This window comes from Rutilus rutilus (assembly GCF_951802725.1).
Source record: "Rutilus rutilus genome assembly, chromosome: 1".
NCBI lineage: Eukaryota > Metazoa > Chordata > Actinopteri > Cypriniformes > Leuciscidae > Rutilus > Rutilus rutilus.
The window spans coordinates 39,275,875-39,290,806 of record NC_140209.1 but is presented as its reverse complement, the minus strand read 5'-3'; the positions used below and the strand labels follow the sequence as shown (position 1 = coordinate 39,290,806).

At 38.8% G+C, this 14,932-nt stretch overlaps 1 protein-coding gene across 1 annotated transcript; it reads left to right on the top strand.

The window, feature by feature from the left end:
• The first annotated feature begins 2,405 nt into the window (after window positions 1-2,405).
• Window positions 2,406-13,776, top strand: slc16a6b (solute carrier family 16 member 6b). Its single transcript, XM_084405248.1, has 6 exons — window positions 2,406-2,771; window positions 5,780-6,034; window positions 7,110-7,253; window positions 10,184-10,312; window positions 10,760-11,617; window positions 11,910-13,776. Exons 2-6 carry the CDS (start codon window positions 5,797-5,799, stop codon window positions 12,164-12,166), a joined length of 1,626 nt encoding a protein of 541 aa, XP_084261374.1. The 5' UTR covers window positions 2,406-2,771; window positions 5,780-5,796; the 3' UTR covers window positions 12,167-13,776.
• The last annotated feature ends 1,156 nt before the right edge of the window (window positions 13,777-14,932 follow it).

Genomic DNA, 14,932 nt, shown 5'->3' with positions numbered 1-14,932 from the left:
ATGCTTTAGTGACATTGTTTTTGTTTCTTTTTAGCTTTCCCCCGCTGTGAGTATTTGCATATATTACATCCTTGGGCTATGGAGTCAGATAAAGCCTACAATCAGTTATCAAATATATTAACAAATGCAAATTTGATTTAAAATGATTGAAGCAACGCACATCTGGAAGGGGGAAAGGACAGCAAAACAAACATAAAATCACCAATATGACAAGGTGCTTTGAATATCTGGGACCTTTTGATGCCTCCAAGCATATAAAAATGCAGATTCTCAGAATGGTATTGATGATAAACTCTTAAAGTATTTACCTAAAAGCCCTGAAATGAACACATTCCCGAGTTTTTGAGCATTCCAAACGACAATTATTTGCATAGGAGTGTGATAAATGAGCTGTCCAGGGTACTGAACATTATTGCGTCTTCTGCTTCGATGCAGGGTTTGGCATAGACACACGCATACCTGATATCTCCTTCAAGTTACCGAAATGATAACTGTAACACATAAAAAAATTTCACAGGGGACACTTTAAGTAAATATCATTACTCATTAACGACGAATATTTAGATGCAACTCAGTGCTCTACTTTCACCCTTACATTGTAGTAAAGCTAAAATGATGGTCAGCTATTCATTGTGAGGACAGAGCGTTGCCCTGTAATCTTGTTTGTTAAAGTCTGACTGTACACAGTGTATAATTTAACTTGACATTGTAAGTCAGCATTTAATGATCATATGAACTCTTGTTATGGTTAAATCTACTGTGTAACAACAACATCTTATGATGTTAATTATTACTAAGGCTTCTGTGAAAAACAATCTCAAAAACATAAATAAAATAATAAATTATAGTAAATTAGACAAACACGATTTGGAGTTATCCTTCTGTCTTCGATAAGTGATGGATTCCTATATTCCTCACCATATCATCTGCAGTTAAATCTGATACACATGCCTCTGTTTTGTGTGCTGAACACAACACAAGCTTTCAACACCTAATTACTAAAGGGAATGACGCAAGCCATTCTTAGGTAACAAAGTCGGTTGGTTACTTATCTCTCAATGACAGGCCTCTGTAAGGCCGCCTGGAAAGATAAATGCATAATCTACTGATAAATGCATAGAGAAATTATTTAGATTTAGATTTAATTTAACTTTTTAGAAATGTAATTGGAAATAAGATAGAAATGTAAGGATTAAAAAAAAAATGTAAATGAACCAATTTTGCCTCAACATACATGTGAGATTTGTCAGATGTTCCTTTTATTGAAGTTCAAGATACTTTTTGGGTGATCTCAAATCATGCTGGAGACCTCATGATCGTCAGGTTTTAGACAAATTTGTTAAGTTGAAGCAAAAAAATTTTTTTTTTCATTTTTTAAATTATCTTTTTACTTTTTAAGAACTGTTGTGCTTATAAAATCAAAAATATGTATATTAAATTGGTGGTCTCAGACGTTTGGACCCCACTATAGGCCTATATAGAATATTTTATGTATTATTAAGCCAGCATCCATGAACCCTTCATCTCACAAACTACGTACTTTATTAAAGCAGTCCTAAAAAAACGTATTCAGTATATGGCAACAGAAAAAAACCTGTTTTAAATGTGACGACGGCTTTGTGTTATAGTTGGGTATTCATGTTTATTCATGTGTATTCATCATAGACTGTAAAAAAATCCATGCATTCATCAAGGTTTGCTTTACTACCGCTACAAGTTTCCTAGATGCACGCTTACTGTCTATGGATGCACGTCACCCGGGTGTCTGTGAAAAGAAGGAGGATGTGCATGTGACGTCACAGCCGGCAATGTAAAAAATAACCAAAATGTCGGAGTTTTAAGGAATCTCCTTGAAAGGTGTTTAACAAATATTTACATTTCCGTCCGTATTTACATGGTGCCATTAAAACGCACGCTGATAATGCAATCTTTAATGAGTAAGCTCATGCTGGAGACAGAACTGGAATAAACCTGTTTTACCCGGCCGGCTCCTATCATGCTTCACGTGCACGAGAATTGAGTCCCGAGTCCCCCACAGCTCTCACCGGCATGCGCATGCTCGTGCATTTAGATCAATACAGTCCTGTTATGATCCTCAAATTCCTCACACAGTCTTGATTATTCAAAATGCTGTTCATAAGATGATTTATATTGTTAACTAAAACTCATTTTGAAATACTTGTATTTTCATATAACTATATTTCATTTTACAGAAGGATAGTGATGTTGCAGTCAAATAACAAATGATTTAATTCAGTGCTGTGATATATTGACTCTTCAGACATATGAGCTCCAGGTCTTGTAAGGATTTGTTTCTCTGTTTAAACAGATAGCAGAGATAATTTGCCTATGATAATTTGAGTCCACCCAGCCAGTTCACTAAGTCCAATGCGCGTTCACGATTCAGTAGTGCAGTCGCAGTAGCAGTCGTGCACGAGCTCGAATACCGGCTTCAGCCGGTATAAAATCTGCCAAGCTTCAGTGAGAGGAAACAGAGACAGAGAGCTGGCAGATAATACTTGATCTAGTATAAAAGCAGTATTTATAAGTTGTTAATGTAGTCGAACATAAACTAGGAAACGATATAGTTAAATATATGTCACTCGGTTGTGACTTACTAACGACTCGCGCTCTCCACAGGAGTGACTGCGGATGCTCAGGGCAGGAACGATGATCTCTGGTTAACACTTTTACAAAGAAGCCAACTAGAGCTGTTGGTTTTTTGTTTTCTTTCAACATCCCGAGTTTTCCGCAGTTTCGTCAACGTCTCGGTAAGTTAAAACGATTTATACCCAAAGTAACAGTTAACGTATAGCATGTGAATGCCATTTTTTTCTAGCGCGTCTAAGGACAGATGCCCTTATTGCATGATAAAGTTACTTATTGCGTCACATGATGTACTATTTTATGATAGTAAGCTAGTCATTTATTGACTTAATTAAATGAATAATGCCTATGTCAGATATATTACTGTTACACTTAATTTTCCTGGTTAAATAAACTTTACATAAAAAAAAGAGAGACTAAATACAATTCTGCTTTTGTATTTTACACTAACTATGTAATGTTCTATTTATTAAAACCAAGTATAAATGTCACCAAATTAGTGTTATTATGCATTTTTGCATTTATTCCAAAATAATCACTAAAGCCAATAACAATTTCATACAATAGGCCTATATATTATTTGTGAACTGAAGCTCAGCTTTTTTTTTAATAGTCAGCTTATTTTTAGCAGTCATCAAGCTTGTTCACAAGGCCACAGACACGAAGATGTACCTTTAATTTCCCCAAGCTGATTGCTCACAAAAAAAAAACACATTCATCATGTTTTCAAGTTTGATTTTGACATAAAGCAGTGATATATAAGTATCTATCTATATATATATATATATATATATATATATATATATATATATATATATATATATATAAGATATATAACTGAGTTGCTTACTTACTTTTTCATTAGCCTTCCCATTAATGCCATTGATAGGCTTATACGACTTAATGGAGAGGCTACACACTGCAGAGCCATGGGTGAAGCATTAAGTCTAGATCTGGATGTAATTTGGGCATAATGGATGGAGCTAGAAGTTCCAACCACACCCTAACCATACCCATAACTCTATCACTCCACCCGTTTGAAGTCCAGAGAGGTGGAGCTGTATGTAATTTGGCTCTGCATTGAGCACCACTTGACTTCATGCAGCGCTGCGTAGACCGATCGGCAGCTGACTTGAAGCAGTGCATGCCGGTTAGATTTTTTTTATTTTTTTTACGAACTTTATTATGAACAGTTAGAAATTTTGTCTGACTTGAGACAGCACTGACGCCACGTCACTGTGACGTATGACATCAAAGTACCACGAGAGAGATTCGAGAGCAGGCGGTTGACTCAGCCGGCGCAGCTTCTCAAGAGGGGCCGCATGAGCTCTGATGACGACACAGCTGTTACATGACTGGCCGGATTCACCCTAACCGATCATATCCAATAATAGCGCAATGGAGTTATAGCGCTATCAGGGTTCTCAAGTTTTATCAAAAGCTTGGAGTGAGATCACATGCGGTTAGGGGAGGAGCCCTAATGGAGCCCCGCCCCCGCCCGTCCGTCCGTCCCCGCCCCCCAATTTTAACCATTGTTCATAATTAACCAGCACAAATTGAAATTATAACAATTGGTAAATCTGATAAATGACAGAGCAATTAATCACATCAAATATAGGCTACTCTTTAATGTTATATTTAAAAATGACAAATATACAAAAATATAACAAATTGCTCCAAACAGTTTGGAAAAACAAATCTTTTTGCATTTTGAATGTGTCTAGTCTAACCCTACCCTATTGTAAACAAATGACATAGTATTAAGGTGTGTGTGTGTGTGTGTAAGTGTGGCCTGGTAAACCTTACATTATGGGGACAAAATGTCCCCACAAGGATGGCAATATCCGAAATCCTTGTTCGTGTGGGGACATTTTTTGGTCCCCATGAGGAAAACGGCTTATAAATCAAAAAAGTTATGTTTTTTTGAAAATGTGAAATTGCAGAAAGTTTTCTGTGATGGGTAGGTTTAGGGGTAGGGTTAGTGTAAGGGAATAGAATATACAGTTTGTACAGTATAAAAATCATTATGTCTATGGAAAGTCCCCATAAAAAATTAAAACACTACATGTGTGTGTGTGTGTGTGTGTGTGTGTGTGTGTGTGTGTGTACACAAGAGTACACACTGCAGCTTATGAAATGTGTTTTGTGTTGTAAGTGTTTGTTGCACATTTTGACGCCTTGATAACATTTATATATTTAATGTTCTGGCCTAAAAATGTTAGACGAGCTTTCTTAATTCCAACTTACCTTCTCCATCACGACCAGATCACGACGTGTGTTCGCGTGATGTTGTTGGTTACTTAGTAACGAACGTACTGCGGCCGAGAATTTTCCGTCAACTTCCGTGTGTTCCCGCCTATGGTTCGCGCATCTATGTTGCCTAGTAACGAACGCAATCTGGCCGAGATACGTGCTGGCGGCAGGAAGCTTCACTTTGTGTGCCTGCGCCTCGTATACAACGTTATATATAAAGCTTGCAGGACAACTTGGTTGGCATTGCCTTTTCAGCGTGAGAAATACACGGTGTGGCGTGTGAGCGTGTGAACTGGTTGAATTGCGTGTGTCTCACGGCCAATGCGTGAGACTTGAGAACCCTGGCTATTATATATATATCAAATCAAATAGACTTTATCATATATATATATATATATATATATATACACATATACAGTAGTCAACACTTGAAGTGGATCAAAAAAGTTCATCAAAGTTGTCCTAAGGCAAGAACGGGTATTGTTCAAAATTCATGTATAACTTTGATGAAAGGTTTTGATTCACTTCAAATGTTGACTACTGTGTATATATATATATATGTATATACACACACATGCACACACACTTATATATATAATAATATGTATACACATATATTATATAAACAAACTTTTGTTAGATGCGATTATTCGCAATATAGCCTATATATATGAAAGTGTAAAGTGTTGCTTGACTCTGGCACTCCCTTTTTTCTATAATATCCCAACAGTGGTTACATAAGGATTTTATGCATATGGATTTGTAGCACCTTGAAAGGTAAAATAATCCAGCTGACAAGGCAGATTAAAGACAAGCTTGCAAACAAAGCCCTCTGTTAAGTTGATACGGGGACACCATCAGAGCCGGTGTGGAAATACATCTAAAACTCTCTGTACTGTCACTTTGCTTACATTTATAGAAACATCAGTGTCCATCATGACAGGATTGATGTCAGCCCTGAAGGGCTGCACAAGCCCTAATGTGTACACTGAGGTGCCAGATGGAGGCTGGGGCTGGATGGTGGCTGTGACCTTCTTCTTCGTGGAGGTTTTCACTTACGGCATCATCAAGATTTTTGGGATTTTCCTCCAGGACCTAATGAGAGACTTTAATGAAACCAACAGCAGAGTGTCTTGGGTCGTCTCCATCTGTGTCTTTGTCATGGCCTTCACAGGTAATTCAGTCAAGACATTTAAAGATACAGTACGATAGCGCTGGTTGTACCTCACAGTGTTTGTTTTCACAATACAAATGGTGTTTGCACAAATGGTAGGCTAAGCTTTACAAGTGAAAAATACATTAATGTATGATAATACAAGAAGATTGTTTTCTGGTGAACACTTTTGAGACATCAGTAGTAGAAGCCATTGTTTACTATTTTTTAGTTTCACATAGTTTGTTTCATCATCAGTGCAGGTTTTATTCTACAGCGACCACACAACTCAGTTTTAGTTTAGGGAAGTTGAAGGGGAAATTGGTCATTATAAAAATACCAGGCATATCTCAAAAGAGGTGGGTACAAACTGAAATTAAGAAACAAGCTGTGTCATCAGATCTGAGATTTCCTTGTATTTCTCCCATGCCTTAAAGGGATAGTTCACTCAAAAATGAAAATTCTGTAATCATTTACTCACCCTTTCATTCAAAAAGAAGATATTGTGAGAAATGTCTGAATGTTTTTTTGTCCCACCATGGATGTCAGTGGACTCCAAAACTGTTTGGTTACCAACATTCTTCAAAATATCTTCTTTTATATTCCAAAGAATTAATAAAGTCAAACAGGTTTAAACCGACTTTTCATAATTAGGTGAACTGTCCCTTTAAAACATATCACATATTATGGTCTTTCAGTGTGAACCTGTCAAACAGATCCTGACTTCCAAGCAAATCTTTTCATCTTGGCATTTGTGCTAAGAGCGAGCTGAACTGTGCTGTGAAAGAAATGCCGACTGTTGTGATGGCTGACTAGAGATTCACTCACTTTGCCCAGTGACAAAGCAGCGCCACCATTTCATGACTCAGTGGACAGATTCACATTTTTTCCTGCTGAAAGGGCTTCAAAAGATCATTCTTGTTCAAACAGAAGCAGTCTGAGAGCGAACCAAAGCTAAACCTGCGGCTGCTAGTGATACTGTCTTATGCCCTTGCTGTAAAAATGACACCACCATAAATGGATAATTTAAGGAAGTGCATAGACCCACTGTGTTGTTTCTCAAACATGTTTGTAATTGGCGCCATCTTTCCCACAGCTCCTCTTTCCACAGTGATGAGCAACCGGTTTGGCTATCGGCCTGTCGTCATGCTCGGTGGGTTCCTGATTAGCCTGGGCACTATTACAACGGCCTTCACCAAAACCATAACTGAGATGTACATCACCATGGGAGTCGTTGCAGGTAAATTCACCTGCTGTGTGAGTTTATATGTGCGATACATATTTTGGGACCCTAATTGTTCCATAACAAAATATGTAAAGTAAATGAAGATGAATTTATTCAGTATTTTAAGAAATTTTGCACTGCGTTATTTTATTGCCAATGCGGCGTGTTACTGAATTTTTTTTTCCTCAGGGTGGCGTGGCATGACATTGTGAAAACTGATTATGTTTTAATTTTTATTTTAAAGAAGAGACATACACTCACCTAAAGGATTATTAGGAACACCTGTTCAATTTCTCATTAATGCAATTATCTAATCAACCAATCACATGGCAGTTGCTTCAATGCATTTAGGGGTGTGGTCCTGGTCAAGACAATCTCCGGAACTCCAAACTGAATGTCAGAATGGGAAAGAAAGGTGATTTAAGCAATTTTGAGCGTGGCACGGTTGTTGGTGCCAGACGGGCCGGTCTGAGTATTTCACAATCTGCTCAGTTACTGGGATTTTCACGCACAACCATTTCTAGGGTTTACAAAGAATGGTGTGAAAAGGGAAAAACATCCAGTATGCGGCAGTCCTGTGGGCGAAAATGCCTTGTTGATGCTAGAGGTCAGAGGAGAATGGGCCGACTGATTCAAGCTGATAGAAGAGCAACTTTGACTGAAATAACCACTCGTTACAACCGAGGTATGCAGCAAAGCATTTGTGAAGCCACAACACGCACAACCCTGAGGCGGATGGGCTACAACAGCAGAAGACCCCACCGGGTACCACTCATCTCCACTACAAATAGGAAAAAGAGGCTACAATTTGCACGAGCTCACCAAAATTGGACAGTTGAAGACTGGAAAAATGTTGCCTGGTCTGATGAGTCTCGATTTCTGTTGAGACATTCAGATGGTAGAGTCAGAATTTGGCGTAAACAGAATGAGAACATGGATCCATCATGCCTTGTTACCACTGTGCAGGCTGGTGGTGGTGGTGTAATGGTGTGGGGGATGTTTTCTTGACACACTTTAGGCCCCTTAGTGCCAATTGGGCATCGTTTAAATGCCACGGCCTACCTGAGCATTGTTTCTGACCATGTCCATCCCTTTATGACCACCATGCACCCATCCTCTGATGGCTACTTCCAGCAGGATAATGCACCATGTCACAAAGCTCGAATCATTTCAAATTGGTTTCTTGAACATGACAATGAGTTCACTGTACTAAAATGGCCCCCACAGTCACCAGATCTCAACCCAATTGAGCATCTTTGGGATGTGGTGGAACGGGAGCTTCGTGCCCTGGATGTGCATCCCACAAATCTCCATCAACTGCAAGATGCTATCCTATCAATATGGGCCAACATTTCTAAAGAATGCTTTCAGCACCTTGTTGAATCAATGCCACGTAGAATTAAGGCAGTTCTGAAGGCGAAAGGGGGTCAAACACAGTATTAGTATGGTGTTCCTAATAATCCTTTAGGTGAGTGTATTTTCCATACATTGTGTTTTGTTTGAAGAGTAATGGCTGCTGAAAATTCAACTTTGCCATCACAGGAATGAATTAAATTAGCAAACATATTTAAATAGAAATATTTTACAATATTACTGTTTTTACAGTTTTTTTATAAAATAAATGCAGTCTTGGGGAGAATAAGAGCCTTCTTTCAAAAACATTAATACATCTTTTGAATACATCATTAATACACCAAACTTTTGAACAGTATTTTTTGTAATATCACTAAATTATAAAAAAAAAAATTTGATTACTATATTACTGTATTTCCCTAGCAAACATGATGTTCTTTTTTTCAAAGACACAGATAGGGAATTCAATCAGTGCTGTCTGGTATATGACTTGTTATCCCTGACACCTTTAGTAACACACACCCTTATATAACATGATGAATTTCTATAGCGTTTTTTGGGTGGAGTGTTTTCATGCGTTGACATTCATGCGGTAACACACACAAACTGACGTTAATGAGATTCAAGCACATTCTCCCAAAGTGAAATTGTCTTGTTTCAAATTTCCTTCTTTAAAGGAATCTGTAGAAAGCTATAGACAGTAATTCATTTAAATATCTCACAATGCACATTTTAAACACCCCAATATAACACTGCATTTTATTAACTGGTTTAACTGAAAGAAATATATCTTAAATTATGTCAGTGCCATTGTTTTGTCTCAAGATCACCAATGTTTTTTTTCCCAAGGCGTGTTTACTTAAATGTCCTAACTGAACTGAGGTCTAATCCTGGCTTAATGTAAGCCATGTCTGTGAAACCAGGCCAAGATGTTTGAATATTTCATTTTGACTAAATAACATGTTCACACTCTAGCTGATCAGTCCACATGTCCCTCTTTCATTTATTGTTCCAAAGGGCTGATGTTTTCTATAAACAAAATTTGAAAATTATGACCACATAATCCTTTTGGGTAACACTTTAGTTTAGGGTTCAGTTCTCACTTTTAACTAGGATACTGGCTGTTTATTAGTACTTATAAAGAACATATTAATGCCTTATTCTGCATGACCATATATATTCTACATCCCTTAATCTTACCTGATACCTAAAGTTAACAACTACCTTACTAACTATTAAGAAGTAGTAATTATGAGTTTATTGTGGCAAAAGTCGTAGTTAATAGTTAGTTAATAGTGAGATTTAGACCTTAAACTAAAGTGTGACCTCCTTTTATTTTTCCAGATTTTTCTAAAGATGCACTGCTAGCTTTCCCCAAAATTCAAAACACTCCCTTCCCGCCACTATTAGTTGATCCTAACCTTGCCGATCTTCTCCTTGTCTCTTTTTTTGTCTCTTTTAAATACAGTTTTCTTTCAGCCCTTTGTCAAGTTTGTCCCACGGAAGAGAGCGGCCTGGTTCTTTGCGCACCTGAGCCCCTTGTGTTGAAGAGACCAGTGGCTGTCATCTCCCTCTTTGCATTTTATTTACAGGCCTGGGCTACTGCCTTACCTTCCTGCCTACAGTCACCATCCTGTCGCAGTACTTCAGCAAGCGCCGCTCCCTCGTCACATCCATAGCCTCCACTGGAGAATGCTTCTCCCTGCTAGCCCTCGCGCCAGGTATGATCGACGAGGTTGTGCAATAGATTCGTCTGGGTGGTTCACACAAAATAGAAATTGTGTTATTTTCTCACCCTCACGTTTTTCATATGAATGACTTTCTTCTGCAGAACACAAAAAGAAGATATTTTGAAAAATGTTTCAGCTGTTGGATATTGGAATATTGGACTTAGAAAAATACATATTTTTCAAAATATCTTCTATGTTCCACAGAAGAAAGAAAGTCACACATAAGGCTGAGTAAATAATGACAGAATATTCATATTTAGGCACAGGCAACTTTTACAAGCACTTGCAAACTTATTTTGAATGTTACAGATTAGCCAAGCATGTACATAACATGATAAAAGCCTATTTGGGAGTCAAATACATTTGAATAGTCATAAAAAAGCCTAATGTTTTTTAGACCTGCTGAAAAACTTGTCTTTATTTGAATTCATGCTGCAGCTCTGAATGCGCTGAAGGAGCAGATCGGCTGGCGTTACTGCTTGATCATGATTGGGGTTATGCAGGCCTCAATCATTGTCTGTGGGGCTCTGCTGAAGCCAATAGTAATTAAACCCGAGCCTGCCACACCAGAGGGTTCCACATCCCCCCTTAAAGAACCGGAATCCAAATATGACCTGGAGAACGAATTCACACACACCTCTATTGGCTCTGTGGACTCAGGGGTCCAGTCCGTCACCTCCTCTCAGATCAACCTGTCTGGCCTGGAATCTACAGAGCGGGACTCTGCAGAGAAAGAAGCACTTAGGAAAAAAGAGGAAGGAGAAAACGTTGAGGACGAGCCACCAGTGCTAACTGAGACCTCGAGGGTCTCCAGGCCCAAGCTGTTGGACTTCTCCGTGCTCAGGGACGCCAGCTTCAACTGCTACGCACTGTTTGGCCTGTTCGCCACGCTGGGCTTCTTCGCTCCGCAGCTCTACATCATTGAGCTGAGCGTGAGCCGAGGCGTGCCGCGTGACAGCGCCACCTACATGCTCTCGGCAATGGCCGTGGCTGAGATTCTAGGTCGTCTGTCCATGGGTTGGGTCCTTAATCGCAGGCCCGTTCGCAAGATCTACATTCTGCTGTTTTGCACAGTGCTGCTGTGTCCGGTGCTGGTCATCTTCACCTTTGTCACGGAGTTCTGGGGGCTCATGTCCTGCTCCTGTTTCTATGGCTTCCTGCTGGGCACCGTGGCCTCCAGCCACATCCCCATGCTGGCTGAAGATGACGTGATTGGCATTCAGAGGATGTCATCGGCTGTTGGCGTCTATGTCTGCATCCAGAGCTTTGCAGGACTGGCCGGTCCACCTCTAGGAGGTAAAAACAGCTTCTGTCAACTAGCAAACAGAACAGGGGTTTTATAAAATAGATGAAAATATGATGGCACCCCTTACTAGAATATAAAAGCAGCTAGATATTTTTACACGCATGGAAAATAAAGGGGTATCCAAATTATTGTTGATTAAAATTGTTTACTCAATTAAATTTTAGATTAATAAAATGAAAAATTTGACATGGTCATTGTGCTAATGTAAAAGGAGTAACACTACACCAGTCTTTACTTTAAATTAGCCTCCACCACACATTTATGTTAATCTTGGTGTTTCAGGTTTTCTGGTAGACACGACTGACAATTACGGATCAGCCTTTTACTCCTGTGCGGCTGGAATGGGAGTAGGGGCTCTGTTTCTTGGACTGGTCCGTCCAGCCAAATCCGGATTCTGCCTTGGGAGGAGGAGAAATGACCAGCAAACACCAGACAGAGACTCTACCTCACAGGGAAGTGATGATGGCACTGCTGACTTTGTAGAAATGGACATGGAGACGGACAACAGTCCTGCGAAGGGCAAACCTTGGCCAGTATGAATACTGCCTCACCTCAAGAGTAAACATGCTCCTAATCCTCCACTTGAATGTCGTCCCAAAGGTTGCAATACACAAAACCCCTGTTCCAACAGGGTAAAACAGTCACAAATCAAATGTTTAATCACTCTTTCATTGCACTTCTGCTGAACACCCGATCATAACCCCCGAAACAAGTTTACATTTTATGTGTTACTCGTTATTATTTATTGAAACAGGGAACAAGACTCCTTTCCATTCATACTGTGGTAGTACGCATACTACAGTCTCCACACACTTTTAGACAGGGTAAAGCGTTCAATTATGTAACTGTCATTTACCAAAGTCTGCTAAGTGCGAAGCTGACTATTTATTATTATATTGGCCAAAAATCATCACAACGCTCAGTTCTCAGCTTTAACTTCTAAAAAATGAAACCTCAGGCTGTTTTGCTGCTTACAGTGAGGCCATGATGCGTATTTATAGTGCATTAGGTTGAATAAACCTCATTCAGAGTTAAAGGCGAGACGGGTACGAAGCTGTCTAGTGTTTCAGGGTTATACATCATTTGCTTACTTGGGTCTCTTGTTTGATGCAGCTTTGATGATTTGCACCACTTATTCCCAAACATTCACTATAATAGATGATGCAGATTGTGATGTAACCTTCCCTCAAGAGTAACTCATCATCAGTCAGAACATGTTGAATGAGGGATCAATTATGCTGACAAATGTCCAAGGCCTCTGAAATCCCGCTCAGAGATGCTGTCTACTTAGAAACACATTCAAGAATTTCTTATAAGTTATGGTGAAAGAATGTCATGTTACCGCTGTAATTTGTAGTCTGTGCCTTGTCCAAGAATTCTGCGGAATCAAGAGCTTGCGACTTGAAACGGGAAACTAAAGGGGCCGTTTCACATGGAACTTGTTCTCGCGGTGTCTCTCGAGATGCGTTTTTAAAAAGTTAATTTATAACTTGACATGAGACGCTGAAAACGCCACATGAGGCGGTGCAACAGCCATAAATGTCAGTCTAGTTATAGTCACCATGAAATGGTGATTGGCAAATCATTTTTAATGGAATATTTAAGTATTATAATTATCTTTATGGTAATCTTTGATCAAATCATCTCTTCACTGATGACATGGCGCGAGGGCGGGACAACCTGTCACTCACATGACATCACAACGATCCAATCAATTCCTGATGGACAAAGTTAAGTCCCGCCCTACATTTTTTCTTGTTCAGGAAGCCGTTTCACTCGAATATACATCACAATATTGAAGAAACCACTATCACAACTTCTGTGTCTTGTCGACTTTAAAAGCAGCATGTGGCACGGAAGAATGTCTCGAGACGCGTAAACAGATGAAATGTGACATTCTAGCGTATGAGATGAGTCTGTAGGTAAATTCCATTAAATGCACTTAATGACTTGAACTCTTATGTACCTCTTATGTTCTGTAAACTTAATTTGTCATACAAGTATTTAAAGACTGTTTATTTGGGTTTTGTACTTTTTTCTTTGATTTGTTCAAATCTTTTTTTAATGTAATGCAGACTTTTGCCTGTGAGATGGTGCACTTCTGAATCTTGCAATGACAATTTGTTTAATGTATAATAAACACAATGATTTTTATAATCAGGATGTTCCTTTCCATACTTTTCCAGACTCAAATTTACAAACTTTTCCGTAGATTTTTCAGACCATTTTTAACATAAATGGATTATACAGCATTATTTTTGGTATATAATAGTCACCTGTAAATATTATTTTCAGGTTTTTTTCTTCATTGGTTTTCTCAAAGTGATGACATGCGTTTACAAGATGAGAAGAACGCTTTATAACCTGCATTTATTCACCTCTGACACATCAGTATGATACTGTAATCGTGTTTTGATGTTGAATGATCACCAAACGGCCGAGTAAAGACTGATTCAGATGATTGTTTGCTGCTTTATCGGTTGCTGGCTCGAGTGGCACACGCACATTCGATGTGAAAATACGCGCCTTGAATGTATTCAACTGTGTTCGGCTGTGTACTAAACTTGTCTTTTGCTATGAAAACATTCTGCTTGAAATTCTTAATTATATATTTTAGAAAACTTTATAGGGGCAGTAGTCTAGAAATGTTTTTTCCATACTTATCCAGACCTGGAAATAACTCTGGAACCCTGTATAATGGAGTCCTGCTCAGTCATTTTTGTTTGATTGCCACTACACAGGGAAACACCACATAAGCACAGTGGCCTTGAAGCAGTCACATGACACTGGACAAAGAGCTGAGTCATCTTGCTCCGCTGCAGCAGAAGATAAGCACAGCACATGCACTGCCTGCAGTGTGTGTGGAAACAGTCCCAAGCTAAAAGAGATTCGTAGTTTAAAGCTAGGTTACGGTAAAACTATTGTTTTGATGTAGTAGCTACACTGCTGGCTATCTGCTTGAATATTTGTCTAAACAAAAGCGAATTATAAGGCACAGACACAACTGTTTTTAGTTCGCCTGCATTATATTTGACATGAATTGGCACTTAACTGCAGATGAAAATAAAATTAAACATTTGAAATGCATTTAAACATTTCCATTTCCGCCTCGCACCACAGACTAGTAGTCCATTAGGGCGCACAATGATTTTTCACGCTATTCTTAAAAGGACGTTTTAGATTTAATATAAATTAAGCTTATTTATATAAAATCTGAAACATTCTTTAAGAACAGCGTGAAAAATCCATGATATAAATACAATTGTGTTTATAATATTACGAGTGTAAATTTGATCATTTGTAAA

Bases quoted from the DNA above. Each gene is read 5' to 3' on its own strand.
- slc16a6b (XM_084405248.1), top strand. From the start codon at position 5,797: ATGACAGGATTGATGTCAGCCCTGAAGGGCTGCACAAGCCCTAATGTG. The intron at 7,254-10,183 runs GTAAATTCACCT...TTTTATTTACAG, and splicing joins CACCATGGGAGTCGTTGCAG to GCCTGGGCTACTGCCTTACC. The intron at 10,313-10,759 runs GTATGATCGACG...TTCATGCTGCAG, and splicing joins CCTGCTAGCCCTCGCGCCAG to CTCTGAATGCGCTGAAGGAG.